Genomic DNA, 12,746 nt, shown 5'->3' with positions numbered 1-12,746 from the left:
TCGCCCCATTTAAAATTCCCGAGAGGAACATTTTGTGGTGACTAGGTACTAGCCTACGTGCAAAACGAACCCGGAAGCAGGTCAGAGTTAACAATCTCGACCCACCTCGACACTCTTCGATTTTAAACCAAGTCGGCGGCAGTGACAGTAACAGTTGGCATTTTCAACACAGTATCACCAACAGCTGTACAATTCTAACTTATCTCCCATTTTTAATAATGATAGGAATATTGTGTGCTTGCCGTTGTTCGCTCACTAGATCTACGTGTAAAACGAACCCGGAAGTAACCTCGGGAGTGAACCATCTCGCCCCGCCTCTTGACTCTTCGATGGTTAAACCGAGTCGGCAGTGACGGTCGACATTTTCGGCACAGCATCATCAGCGCTGACGTGAAACTACGTGAGCGAAAGGCAGAGGCCGTCTACGCATACTGTAATTAGTGACGAGTCAGACTACGTAGCCTATAACTTTCGGTAAGTCACTGCAAAGCTGTCACATTTAATGCTCAGCGCGAGACGACAGTGGGCGAAGAGTCCAGGGGCAATGTGCAAACACTTTTTCTATGGCGTATAACTTTACTCTATTAAAACTAACTTTAGCATTTTAGCACTACAGAACAGGGCCGATAAAAAATGGTGTCACAAATATGTTACCACTCCTTTGGGCTCGTCCCGCTGCTGGCACCAGCTCCTTCTCTGCTGAAGTTTAGCGAGCGACGGCAAGCCAGACGCAATTTGATAGTTTTGGAAGTTGAGCGAGAGGTTTCTCTTCAAAATAAAATAGAAAATATCACGTAGTAGGTCTAATTGCTTGTCTATTATTATTTTTTATTTCAAATCTCTATAAGATAGCCTACATTGGTATTTCCTACTACTGTCTGTCTATACAAGCTGTGCAGTTGTGCCAGTAAAAGTGTATCCTTTAAAGGCTAAAATGAAAGTCTAAAAATGGAAGTTGCAGGAGGCTACAGTTTCGTCTTAACAGTGTTGCTAAAAAAGGGAAGTAGCATTTCGCCTTCATGAAATTCTTTGAGATTGTTTTCAACTTGAGGAATGAAAGTAGGCTACAGTACTAGTTGAAATACGCCATGCCAACGTAAAGAGAAAGTAGGAATGCTGTTTACAATAAATGGTGTAACATTTAGAGGAAATTAAAATCATAGTCTATTTTTTTATATATATATATATTTTTTTTTTTTAATGTTTTTTTTTAAACCTGCAGTGTGTAGAATGTGGGGTTTTATTTCCTAGCAGATTTTGTAGAAAGTAATTATAATATCCATAAGTGCATTTAATTTAGTGCATAATAGCTGAACTTTTTTTTTAAATTATTATTTTTTCCCTTAGAAAGGGTCTCGTATATGTCCATATTTCTGCATATTTTGGACCAAGGACTAGTGCCGCCATGTTGGAAGTGTCATAGTTGGAATGTCATCAGGTGCATTGTTTAAAATTTAGAATTGTTCTTGTCCTTGAAGGCCACTGTAGCTTCTGTTATTATTCTAAAGGGTTGGGGTTACCCAGGGAGCGCTGCATTCTAGAACTTTGTAGAACTTTCTTGATGATGTCATATTACACACTGCACCTTTAATTTGTTTTAGTAATTCTACTTGAAATAGGAACTGGTTGTTTCCAAGGGCCTACACATTTAAATGTCATCTCTGGTTCCCTCTTTCAGTAGTGTAGCAGTCAACATTTAGGCTACTTAGATTGTTTGTTTGGAACAAATCTATCTCAAACATGTGTGTGTGTGTGTGTGTGTGTGTGTGTGTGTGTGTGTGTGTGTGTGTGTGTGTGTGTGTGTGTGTGTGTGTGTGTGTGTGTGTGTGTGTGTGTGTGTGTGTGTGTGTGTGTGTGTGTGTGTGTGTGTGTGTGTGTGTGTGTGTGTGTGTGTGTGTGCGTGTGTACATGATGGTCCCTGTTGTGAGAACTATGGAAGATATGTCAACAAAACAATCTGCTCTCTGCTAGTGACATCACCCAGATACATATTTATATTTATGATCCTTCTCAGCCTTCACAGCTCAACGTCAGTGATATACAGTCTGTTATGTTCCTACGTCCGCTATCATGACGTTCTTATCATAAAACAAATATTTTTTCTTACCCACTCCAGCGCTTGAATGTTATTATGCTCCCTCTCTCTCTCTCTCTCTCCTTTTTTGTCAACATAAGTGAATCCCTGCGTTCCAAATCACATACTCTTTCTTTTTACTACACTACATACTAAAGTACAGAAGAGTTTTAGGGCCACAGGAGAGAGGAGAAAAAAAAATCAGATAAGGAAGATTTTTTTTTCATTATGTCGAGAAATGTCAAGAATAAAAAACAAATACTCCAAAATGCTATTGGAGTTAGTGGGGGCATTTATGTATTTTCAGCATACTACATTTGACGTGCATGTATTGGGACATCCTAAATCTTTTTCTGGCGTACTAAATAGTAGGCAAGTATGGGTATTGGATCACAGGGTCTGATATTTGCTTATAGGTGGAGTCAGTGATTCTGGAGAACGCTTGTTGTCAAACTTTTTTTTTTGTCAACATCAGTGAATATCTCCTCACTATCTATCCGCTACCTGTCCGTACTGTGTGTGCTCTGAAAAATCGCATACTCTTTCTTTTTTCTATTCTACATACTACATCCGACGATAAAAATAATCTAGTTAGGATGCAGTAGGCATATTGGGACATACTTTACTCTCTTATTTCATCATAACATTGCGCCTTGATCTTGCCTCTTGCTTTTATATCCGTCGCATCCCCGTTTGTTTTCATATGGAGGCTTCGTCGATGTTACGTCACTTCATGTGCGCACTGGATTGTGGGTCAGAATCGCCCAAATAGGATGCAGTTTTCAACACTAACAATCATGGCCGCATGAAGTAGGACATCCGGGTACTTCTGACCATCCTAAATCTGGCCACAAGAATTGGGACATCCTAAATCTTCTTTCTACATACTATATAGTAGAAAGTATGCGATTCGGAACGCAACCTTAATAAAACACATCCTAGGCTCTGTTTCATTTGCAGTCGGGTTTTGACAAAGAGTGATTATGTCAACAAGCATTCTCCAGAATCACTGACTCCACCTTTTAAAGCTGCACTGCGTAACCATGTAACATACTTTTGTGTTCCCCTAACTGCTATTCCATGTCTAGATAATTGGCCGAAAAGTTATCCAATGCCTGTATTTGTATTTATTTTTTGTTGCCAGTAATACATTTAGTGATTCTGGCACGAATGTAGTGCGACGGACAGTACGGACTCAAAATACTGAAATGTACATCAAAATAAGGGGTGGGGGGGTTGTGTGTGTGTGTGTGTGTGTGTGTGTGTGTGTGTGTGTGTGTGTGTGTGTGTGTGTGTGTGTGTGTGTGTGTGTGTGTGTGTGTGTGTGTGTGTGTGTGTGTGTGTGTGTGTGTGTGTGTGTGTGTGTGTGTGTGTGTGTGTGTGTGTGTGTGTCTGTGTGTGTGTGTGTACATGTTATTAATAATCTTGTGGGTTTATTCAGGTGCTAGACTATGGATTCTTCATCTCAAATGGACGAAAGTTCAAACGACTCGATGTCGGATGGAGAGGAGAACCACAACGATGCCAGTCCTCAGGTAGTTGCAAACACACACACACACGCACACACACACACACACACACACACACACACACATACACACACACACACACACACACACACACACACCTCTCTACACCAAAAACTTTAAATTACACATTTAAAAATCTTAATTGTATTTTTTATAATACATTTAATTTAGACTGTAACAGGAAGTTGTCCCAGTAAAATGTACTCTACTTTTAAATACAAATGTTTGAATTTGCACGAATAGAATATATGTAAATATATAAATGTATTTAAATAATTGACATTTATAGAAGATATGTACTTAAGTTGCCTTTCCATCTTGGCGTGACTTGAGTCTTGTTCTCTGCAGGTGTCTGTCTCCGAGTCTTCTGCTGTGACGCTGGTGCAGCTGTCAGACGGTCAGACCATCCAGGTGCACGGGGTGATTCAGACCCCGCAGACCTCCGTCATACAGTCTCCTCCCGTCCAAACTGTACAGGTGAGGACAGCCGTGCCCTCTCACTACCACTGGTGCTCGAATTAAGGCTCATCTCTCTACTATTAAAGGTGCAGTGTGTAATAGGACATCATCAAGAAAGTTCTACAAAGTTCTAGAATGCAACGCTCCCTGGGTAACCCCAACCCTTTAGAATAATAACAGAAGCTACAGTGGCCTTCAAGGACAAGAACAATTCTAAATTTTAAACAATGCACCTGATGGCATTCCAACTATGACACTTTCAAGATGGCGGCACTAGGCCTTGGTCCAAAATGTGCAGAAATATGGACATATATGAGACCCTTTCTAAGGAAAAAAATAATAATTAAAAAAAAAAATTCAGCTACTATGCACTAAATGAAATGTACTTATGGATATTATTACTTTCTACAAAATCTGCTAGGAAATAAAACCCAAAATTCTACACACTGCAGCTTTAATGGAGCGGCTAAGGGCTTATTTTCGTCAGACTCTTTCTTTTGTGGAGTAGACTCCATGGGTCACTATAAAGAAAAATTGTCCAAAGCATTTGAAATGTCAAGATAAAAATGTTCTCACAGAAATGTATTGGGTCTTTTCATTAAAGCTGCAGTGTGTAGAATTGTGGGTTTTATTTCCTAGCAGATTTTGTAGAAAGTAATTTTAATATCCATAAGTACATTTGATTTAGTGCATAATAGCTGGAAAAAATGTTTTGAATTATTATTTTTTCCCTTAGAAAGGGTTTCATAATTATATGTCCATATTTCTGCATATTTTGGATCAAGGCCTAGTGCCGCCATCTTGAAAGTGTCATAGTTGTAATGTCATCGGGTGCATTGTTTAAAATTTAGAATTGTTCTTGTCCTTGAAGGCCACTGTAGCTTCTGTTATTATTCGAAAGGGTTGGGGTTACCCAGGGAGCGTTGCATTCTAAAACTTTGTAGAACTTTCTTGATGATGTCATATTACACACTGCACCTTTAAACGTTTTTTTTTTTGTTCCACTTCATTGTCTCGGACAATTTTCTTGTCAAGTGACCCATGGACACGGCTCATGCCAATTTTCACGCTTGTATCACAAATTGAAAGACTGCAGCACTTATCTGCTCCACTGATTCTGGAGAACGCTTGTTGTCAATTTCAGTGAATATCTCCTCATGATCAGCTACATGTCCACGTGTGTGCGCGCTTAAAAAAAACATCTTGAGGAGATATTCACTGATTTAGACACAAAGGGATTTTGACAACAAGCGTTCTCCAGAATCACTGACTCCACCTTTAAGCCTTTCTTAAACTGAACGCAGGGTGGTCTGTGAGATACTGAATATTAGAATAAAACACATTTTCACTATTGGCTACAAATAGATTAATAATTGGAAATGTAATAATAAAAATTATACAGATGAACAATAACAAACAATACAACAAAAAGTGAAATATAAAATAAACCCATAAAAAAATATTCTACTTAGCCTATTACAAATTAAATTAAAATTAAAATCAAATGGTAAATGGACTTGACTTATATAGCGCTTTTTAGCCGATTTTCTCAGCCCCAAAAGCGCTTTACATTTCTTACCACATTCACCCATTCACACACACACACATACACCGATGGCAGTCAAATCTGTCGGTGATAGTTTGCAGCACAGTACAGAGGGGGGGAGGGGGGCTGTGGTCTCATGAGATGAATCTGCTAATAGGATTGTATTGAGCAGTGGGAGAAAATCTTTAAGCTGATCAGTCTAAACCTATTCAGGCCTATTCACCTAGTGGCTTGTTGAACCCCCAGCGGTTTTTGTGTCTTGGCAGGTTGACAACTAGAGTTTTTATATTCTTATGATTTTTAAAATTATATAGCTATATTAGATATTTTTCAATGCAGTTTATCATTTGTTTTTACCGAACATTTACCCATCTTTTTTTTTTTTAACTCATATGTGTGCCAGTCACCTCACACACGTTATAAGACAGATGAATTTGATTGCGCATTACATCTACGGTGCCCACCATCTCTACCATTGTGTCCTTGAGCAAGACACTGCGCCCCCTCTGAAGTGTGGTCACTTGAGAGGGGATATGCAAAAAGACAAATTTAAGTGTGCAATTGACTTACTTACTTCCGGATGGGAAATTCAGTTATATTCCCCTCAAATTTGACATTACATTACAGCACATTTTCTTTTTTTTAGTACTTTATTTATGGTTTTTTTTCTGTTTTGAACAATCACACACAAAACACAAACAAAATACAAAACAAAAGACAAAAAAATAAATAAAAGTATTCATATGTCAAAGAAAGGAGTCGCATACAGAAGTTTCACAGCACATTTTCTGACATGTGTGTCTTGGTTTGGAGAACACAGGTTACTCTAATTGTATAGTTTCATGTGAAATGTCTCTTTGCTGGTAAATAGCTCAGGAAGGAGATAGAGAGCAGATATTAACCACATAGCGGTTTGGATAACTGATTTCAAAGTATTCTGCTATCAGGGAGTTTTTCTTACTGGTTCTCCGTCATCTGATAAACCCTATCTCTAGATTCTACAACTTTTTTTCTTTTTTTATAATTTTTTGGCATTTTCAAGCTTTATTAGACAGTACAGAGTTGAAATGGGGAGACAGAGAGAGAGAGAGAGAGGGGGGATGATCTGCAGTAAAGGTCCACGGGTCGGATTCGAACCTGCGACCACTGCAACGAAGGCCGGAGCCAATATGGTGCGCGCTCTATCCACTACTACGCCATCGGAGCGCCCGATTCTACAACAATTCTGAGCGTTTTTATTCCTCTTGTCACAATTTCGCTGAATTTGGGCTCAATTTTTTACTCTATCTGTAAGTCTTGCCTCTATAAAGGAATACTTCACCCATACGGAACCGGCGTTCTATCATTATAAAATCGCTATTATAATACAATGAATGAGGTTTTTCTTCCCTCAGTCTTCCCTCAGTCTTCCCTTGGCCCAGCTGTCCTGTTGATCCTGACCCTACATTTTACCATGTGTGAGCAAATATTTGTAAAAAGACAACGTGGAATGTGAGATTTTGATGACTAAGCTTTTTTCAGCTTAACTTTGGAGCTGTGTTAATTAGTTAATGACGCCAAGAGATGTCGAGGGGCATTCATGGACAGTCGGAAATTTGAGAACCGGACTAACATAACATTGTTTTACCCCACTTTAATAAGATATATATATATTTTCTTCTATGAGCAAGTGAAGCTAGATACTAAGAAATATGCACACAGCAGTAAACAATGTTACCTACTGTATTAATTAGTTAATGCCACCAAGAGTTGTCGAGGGGCATTCAGGGACAGTCGGAAATGTGACAATCCGACGAATATTACGGTATTTTACCCCAGTTTAGTCAAATATATATTTTCTTCTATGAGCAAGTGAAGCTAGATACTAAGAAATATGCACACAGCAGTAAACAATGTTACCTAAACACATGCAGTCACTGTGCTGCTTTATGACCCTGTTATTAAAGGTTATAATCCTAACAAGCAGAGGCCGAACTCCCACTCCTATAATTATTAATAAGTAGACACAGACACGCCCATGTGTACCGGGCATAAATCAAACTTCTCCTTTTGTCTGACACACACACACACACACACACACACACACACACACACACACACACACACACACACACACACACACACACACACACACACACACACACTGTCCTTAAATCAACTTTTGTGTTGCTAGCGCGAAACCCCATTACGTCAGTGTGTGTGTGTGTGTGTGTGTGTGTGTGTGTGTGTGTGTGAGTCATAGCTGGCTTGCCTGTTGTCATGTCCCGTAACCAGGTCAGAATTATATAAGTTTTTTTTTTCAACTGCACAGTTGATATAAAATTGTAAACATGTTGTTGTTCTTTTTTTTTTTAAAGATTATTTTTTGGCATTTTCAAGCTTTATTAGACAGTACATAGTTGAAATGGGGAGACAGACAGAGAGATAGAGAGAGAGAGAGGGGGGATGACCTGCAGTAAAGGTCCACGGGTCGGATTCGAACCCGCGACCACTGCAACGAAGGACGGAGCCGATATTGTACGCGCTCTATCCACTACGCCACCGGAGCGGCCCTACATGTTGTTATTCTAATAATGCCTGCCAACACATCAACAGGTTACCTGGAAAGCGTAGGGCGTTAACTAACTCACACACTCAAGAGATAATTACGGAGTTTTTTAAGATCTCTGTTGGGACATGCGATGTGTTTGGTGAGATGGACATAACTCTTTCCATGACGCTTACAGGAGACAGTAGCGGGAAATTAAATTGGTTGCAATTAGATATTCCATCGTTACACACCCAAAAGTGACATTGTGTTTGTGGACCTTTAAACTGCTTAAAGCAATAGCGCGTAGCTTTTTAAATATATAAATTAATGTTGGTTGCAGTCAAAGCCATCGCCCGAATGAGTTGACACAAAGTTGATTAAGCCTATCTATCAGCTCCACAAAACTCTCTGTATTTCTCAGTGTGGCAGCGTTTACAAACTAGTGTCAACCCCCCCCCCCCCCCTCACACACACTGGCACAGGAGCACAGAAAAAAATACAGATACTCAGAATTCCTCGTGGGGGCGACAGAAGTTACGCACTATTACTTTAACACCAAAGATGATGCCAAAATGTAAAAAATAAAAACTATTATTTTGATTATTCCCACTTTTAATATACTATTTGTGTTCTAGATAACATGCTACACATACATTACTTGTTGTAATTACTCAGAATTCCTTATGGGGGTGGCGGGGGGAGGGGGGGTGCGACAGAAAGTTACACAATATAGCTTCAACACAAAATATGATGCCAAAATGAAAAGAAAACCCCACAGTATTCTTTTCATTATTCTCCACTTTAAAAAAAAATTATTTTATTTTTTTACACAACAGAATCACCCACAGGGAACAGTAGTCTCGTCATGAGTACACATTGCACATTCTAACAATGAAAACAAGCTTAGATTATATTAATATATCAAAACATCAAAGTTGTAAGACAAAACAAGTAGTTAAAGGTGCAGTGTGTAATATGAAATCATCTAGAAAGTTCTAGAAAGTTCTAGAATGCAACACTCCCTGGGTAACCCCAACCCTTTAGAATAATAACAGAAGCTACAGTGGCCTTCAAGGACAAGAACAATTCTAAATTCTAAACAATGCACCTGATGACATTCCAACCAACATGGATGCCTCCATAAGACCTGCCTGCTCAATGTACAAAATGTAATATTAATATTTGTAATTCTCCGCTCAGGAGGATAATTCAGATTATTGGCAGAGGTGATTTTACACCAATGAGGACATATGTAGGAATGAGGATATTGATTTCAGCTAATAAATTACTTAAAATATTACACAGTGTCCCTTTAAAAGAAAGTAATAATGGATAGGATTTATATAGCGCTTTATTCCCTAAGGACTCAAAGCGCTTTACAGGGTTCCAGGTTCCATTCATTCACACACAGTCATACCGGTAAAGAGAGAGAGAAGAAGAACAAGAAGGGGATTATTCCTCACATTTAATCTACTATTTGTGTCCTACAGATAAACAGTGTAGCAGGACTGGAGGAAGACGGGACGGACACTCAGAAGAGACGAGAGATTCTGTCCAGGCGGCCGTCTTATCGGTGAGAAAAACGTCAACAATGAAATTTATTTTTCAAAATAAGATACAATTTTGCTTTTGTGAATTGTAGGGCTAAAACATTCAAGATTTGCTCTACATGTCACTTGTATATGATTTGACACTAGTAGGCCGATCCATCAACATATTATTATTTATTTTTCCTTTTATTTCTTAGGGGATCCTATGAAAATTATATATATTTTTTTTATTTGTATAATGTATGTATTTCTATGTATCTTTATTTTACTTTTCATGTTGTTGTTTTTTTGTTTTTTAATAGTCATCAAAGGTTGTAAATGCTTAGTGTATTTTTTGTCTGTTTTAATAATAAAAATAAATAAAGACGGCAACAGTACACAATAGCCCGATAACCAGCATGTTTGTAAAGTTTGATTATGTCCCTTTACTGAATTCTCTACTATTCTAATTCTCTGTATGATGATAATAATAGTGACTATTTTGTGGATTTTTTTTTCCTCCGATAGTAAAATCCTGAATGAGCTTTCGTCCGATTCGCCGGGCGTTCCTAAGATAGACGAGGAGAGGACGGAGGAGGAGGTGCTAGTCTCCACGGCAGCCACAGCATCAGTACCAACCTCCATCTACCAGACCAGCACCGGACAATACAGTCAGTACAGACAAGCATTTATATATACTTCAATAGAGTCAGTACACACTAAGATATATATATACTTCAATACAGTCAGTACACACTAAGATATATATATCAATACAGTCAGTACACACTAAGATATATACTTCAATACAGTCAGTACACACTAAGAATATACATCAATACAGTCAGTACACACTAAGAATATACATCAATACAGTCAGTACACAAACGGATATATATACTTCAATATAGTCAGTACACACTAAGATATATACATCAATACAGTCAGTATACACTAAGATATATACACCAATACAGTCAGTACACACTGTTGTTGTTTAACTCATATGTATGCCAAGAATCCCCTGACACATTTTACAAGACAACATTAATATTACAGATTTAGGACTAAACAAGGAGAAGCAGCTTTCAGTTTTTTATGCACCAAATATCTGGAACAAACTCCCAGAGAACTTGAGGTCTGCTGCAACTCTCAGCTCCTTTAAATCAAGTCTGAATTGGCTTTTCTAATCTCTATTCTATGTGTCTCTATGTATTTTAATCTTGATGTATTTCATGCCTCTGTAAAGCACTTTAAATGGCCTTGTGTCTGAATTGTGCTATAGAAATAAACTTGCCTTGCCTTGCAGCCTTTCTTTACCTTATAGTAAACCCTCTACACCCTATGCACCTGACATAACAACACTCCTCTTACTGTTAATCCACTGACCGTTACACCTAACCTCCATGGAGCCTACTAGTAATAACTGAACTATTGACCCTGCCCACAGTAGCCTTCACCTTTAAAGGTGCAGTGTGTAATATGACATCATCAAGAAAGTTCTACAAAGTTCTAGAATGCAACGCTCCCTGGGTAACCCCACCCCTTTTGAATAATAAGAGAAGCTACAGTGGCCTTCAAGGACAAGAACAATTCTAATTTCTAAACAATACACTTTCTACAAAATCTGCTAGGAAATACAACCCAAAATTCTACACACTGCAGGTTTAATGAGACAACATTAACAACAACAAGCCCAGCCTACTTTTCTGTTTCCCTTTTAACCTGTCATTTGTATTTAATTTAAATCTTTTATTTAAATGTTATATTTCTCATTCGCTTTTCTACTGTGTATTCTCTACTTGATGTATTGTAATATTGCTCTTGTAAAGCACTTTGAATGGCCTTGTGTCTGAATTGTGCTATAGAAATAAACTGGCCTTGCCTTACCTATCTATCTATCTATCTATCTATCTATCTATCTATCTATCTATCTATCTATCTATCTATCTATCTATCTATCTATCTATCTATCTATCTATCTATCTATCTATCTATCTATCTATCTATCTATCTATCTATCTATCTATCTATCTATCTATCTATCTATCTATCTATCTATCTATCTATCTATCTATCTATCTATCTATCTATCTATCTATCTATCTATCTTTTCTAATGTGTATTATGTATTTTAATCTTGCCCCTGTAAAGCACTTTGAATGGCCTTGTGTCTGAATTGTGCTATAGAAATAAACTTGCCTTGCCTAGTGGTAATAACTGACCTCTTGACCCCACCCACAGTAGCCTTCACATTTAAGGAGATAGAATTAATGTAACTGTTTCTCCCAACCTTACAGTAACCCTAGAACCTATACCACCTGACATAACAAGACTCCTCCTACTGTGTTTTTTTTAAATCGTTTTTTTACCTAACATTTACCCATAATAAGGTTAATTTTTATATATTTTTTATCTCATGTGTGCCAAGTATCAGTCACCTAACATTGTATAAGACAACATTACTCTCACAGTTTTCTTTACCTTATAGTAAACACTACACACCCTATGCACCTGACATAACAACACTCCTCCTACAAAACTGTTTTAAGTACAAATATTATCATAAAAAAATATTGTTTTTTTTTAATAGTTTTTTTACCTAACATTTGCCCATAATAAGGTTCATTTTTATTATTTTGTTATCTCATGTGGGCCAAATATCAGCTTTCCTTGACCTTATAGTAAACCCTCTACACCCTATGCACCTGACATAACAACACTCCTCTTACTGTTAATCTGCTGACCGTTACATCTAACCTCCATGGAGCCTGGAGCCTAGTGGTAATATCTGACCTCTTGACCCCACCCACAGTAGCCTTCACCCAGGGCAGAGCCGTCCAGCTGAGCAGCCCTGGAGCAGTGGAGGGTCTCCATGGGGCTCAGAGCCTCACCGTGGCCAGCAACCCCTCACCACAGCCTGGGGGAACCATCCTGCAGTGTGCCCCCCAAACCGGAGACTCTCCACAACAGTTCTACATCCAGGGAGGGCAGATGCTCATCCAAGGTAGGGGGACAACTGCATTGACAAAATGTAAAAGTTTCAAGGCAATGGTCACTAGATTTCTGAGGTCCGGTG

General features: G+C 38.4%; 1 protein-coding gene across 1 annotated transcript in view; it reads left to right on the top strand.

Annotated features, from left to right (window-relative positions):
* The first annotated feature begins 344 nt into the window (after window positions 1-344).
* LOC307255286 (cAMP-responsive element modulator-like) overlaps window positions 345-12,746 on the top strand; it is a 28,065-nt gene continuing 15,663 nt past the window's right edge. The window contains exons 1-6 of the mRNA XM_080033961.1: window positions 345-474; window positions 3,516-3,609; window positions 3,952-4,080; window positions 9,629-9,711; window positions 10,196-10,338; window positions 12,483-12,674. Coding sequence (XP_079890087.1) covers window positions 3,526-3,609; window positions 3,952-4,080; window positions 9,629-9,711; window positions 10,196-10,338; window positions 12,483-12,674 — 631 coding nt within the window. The 5' untranslated portion in view covers window positions 345-474; window positions 3,516-3,525. The remainder of the gene's footprint in view (window positions 475-3,515; window positions 3,610-3,951; window positions 4,081-9,628; window positions 9,712-10,195; window positions 10,339-12,482; window positions 12,675-12,746) is intronic.

This window comes from Ammodytes marinus (genome assembly GCF_949987685.1).
Source record: "Ammodytes marinus genome assembly, chromosome: 9".
Taxonomy (NCBI): Eukaryota; Metazoa; Chordata; class Actinopteri; order Uranoscopiformes; family Ammodytidae; genus Ammodytes; species Ammodytes marinus.
Note: the sequence above shows the minus strand (reverse complement) of the source record. Positions and strands in the feature narration are given on the sequence as shown.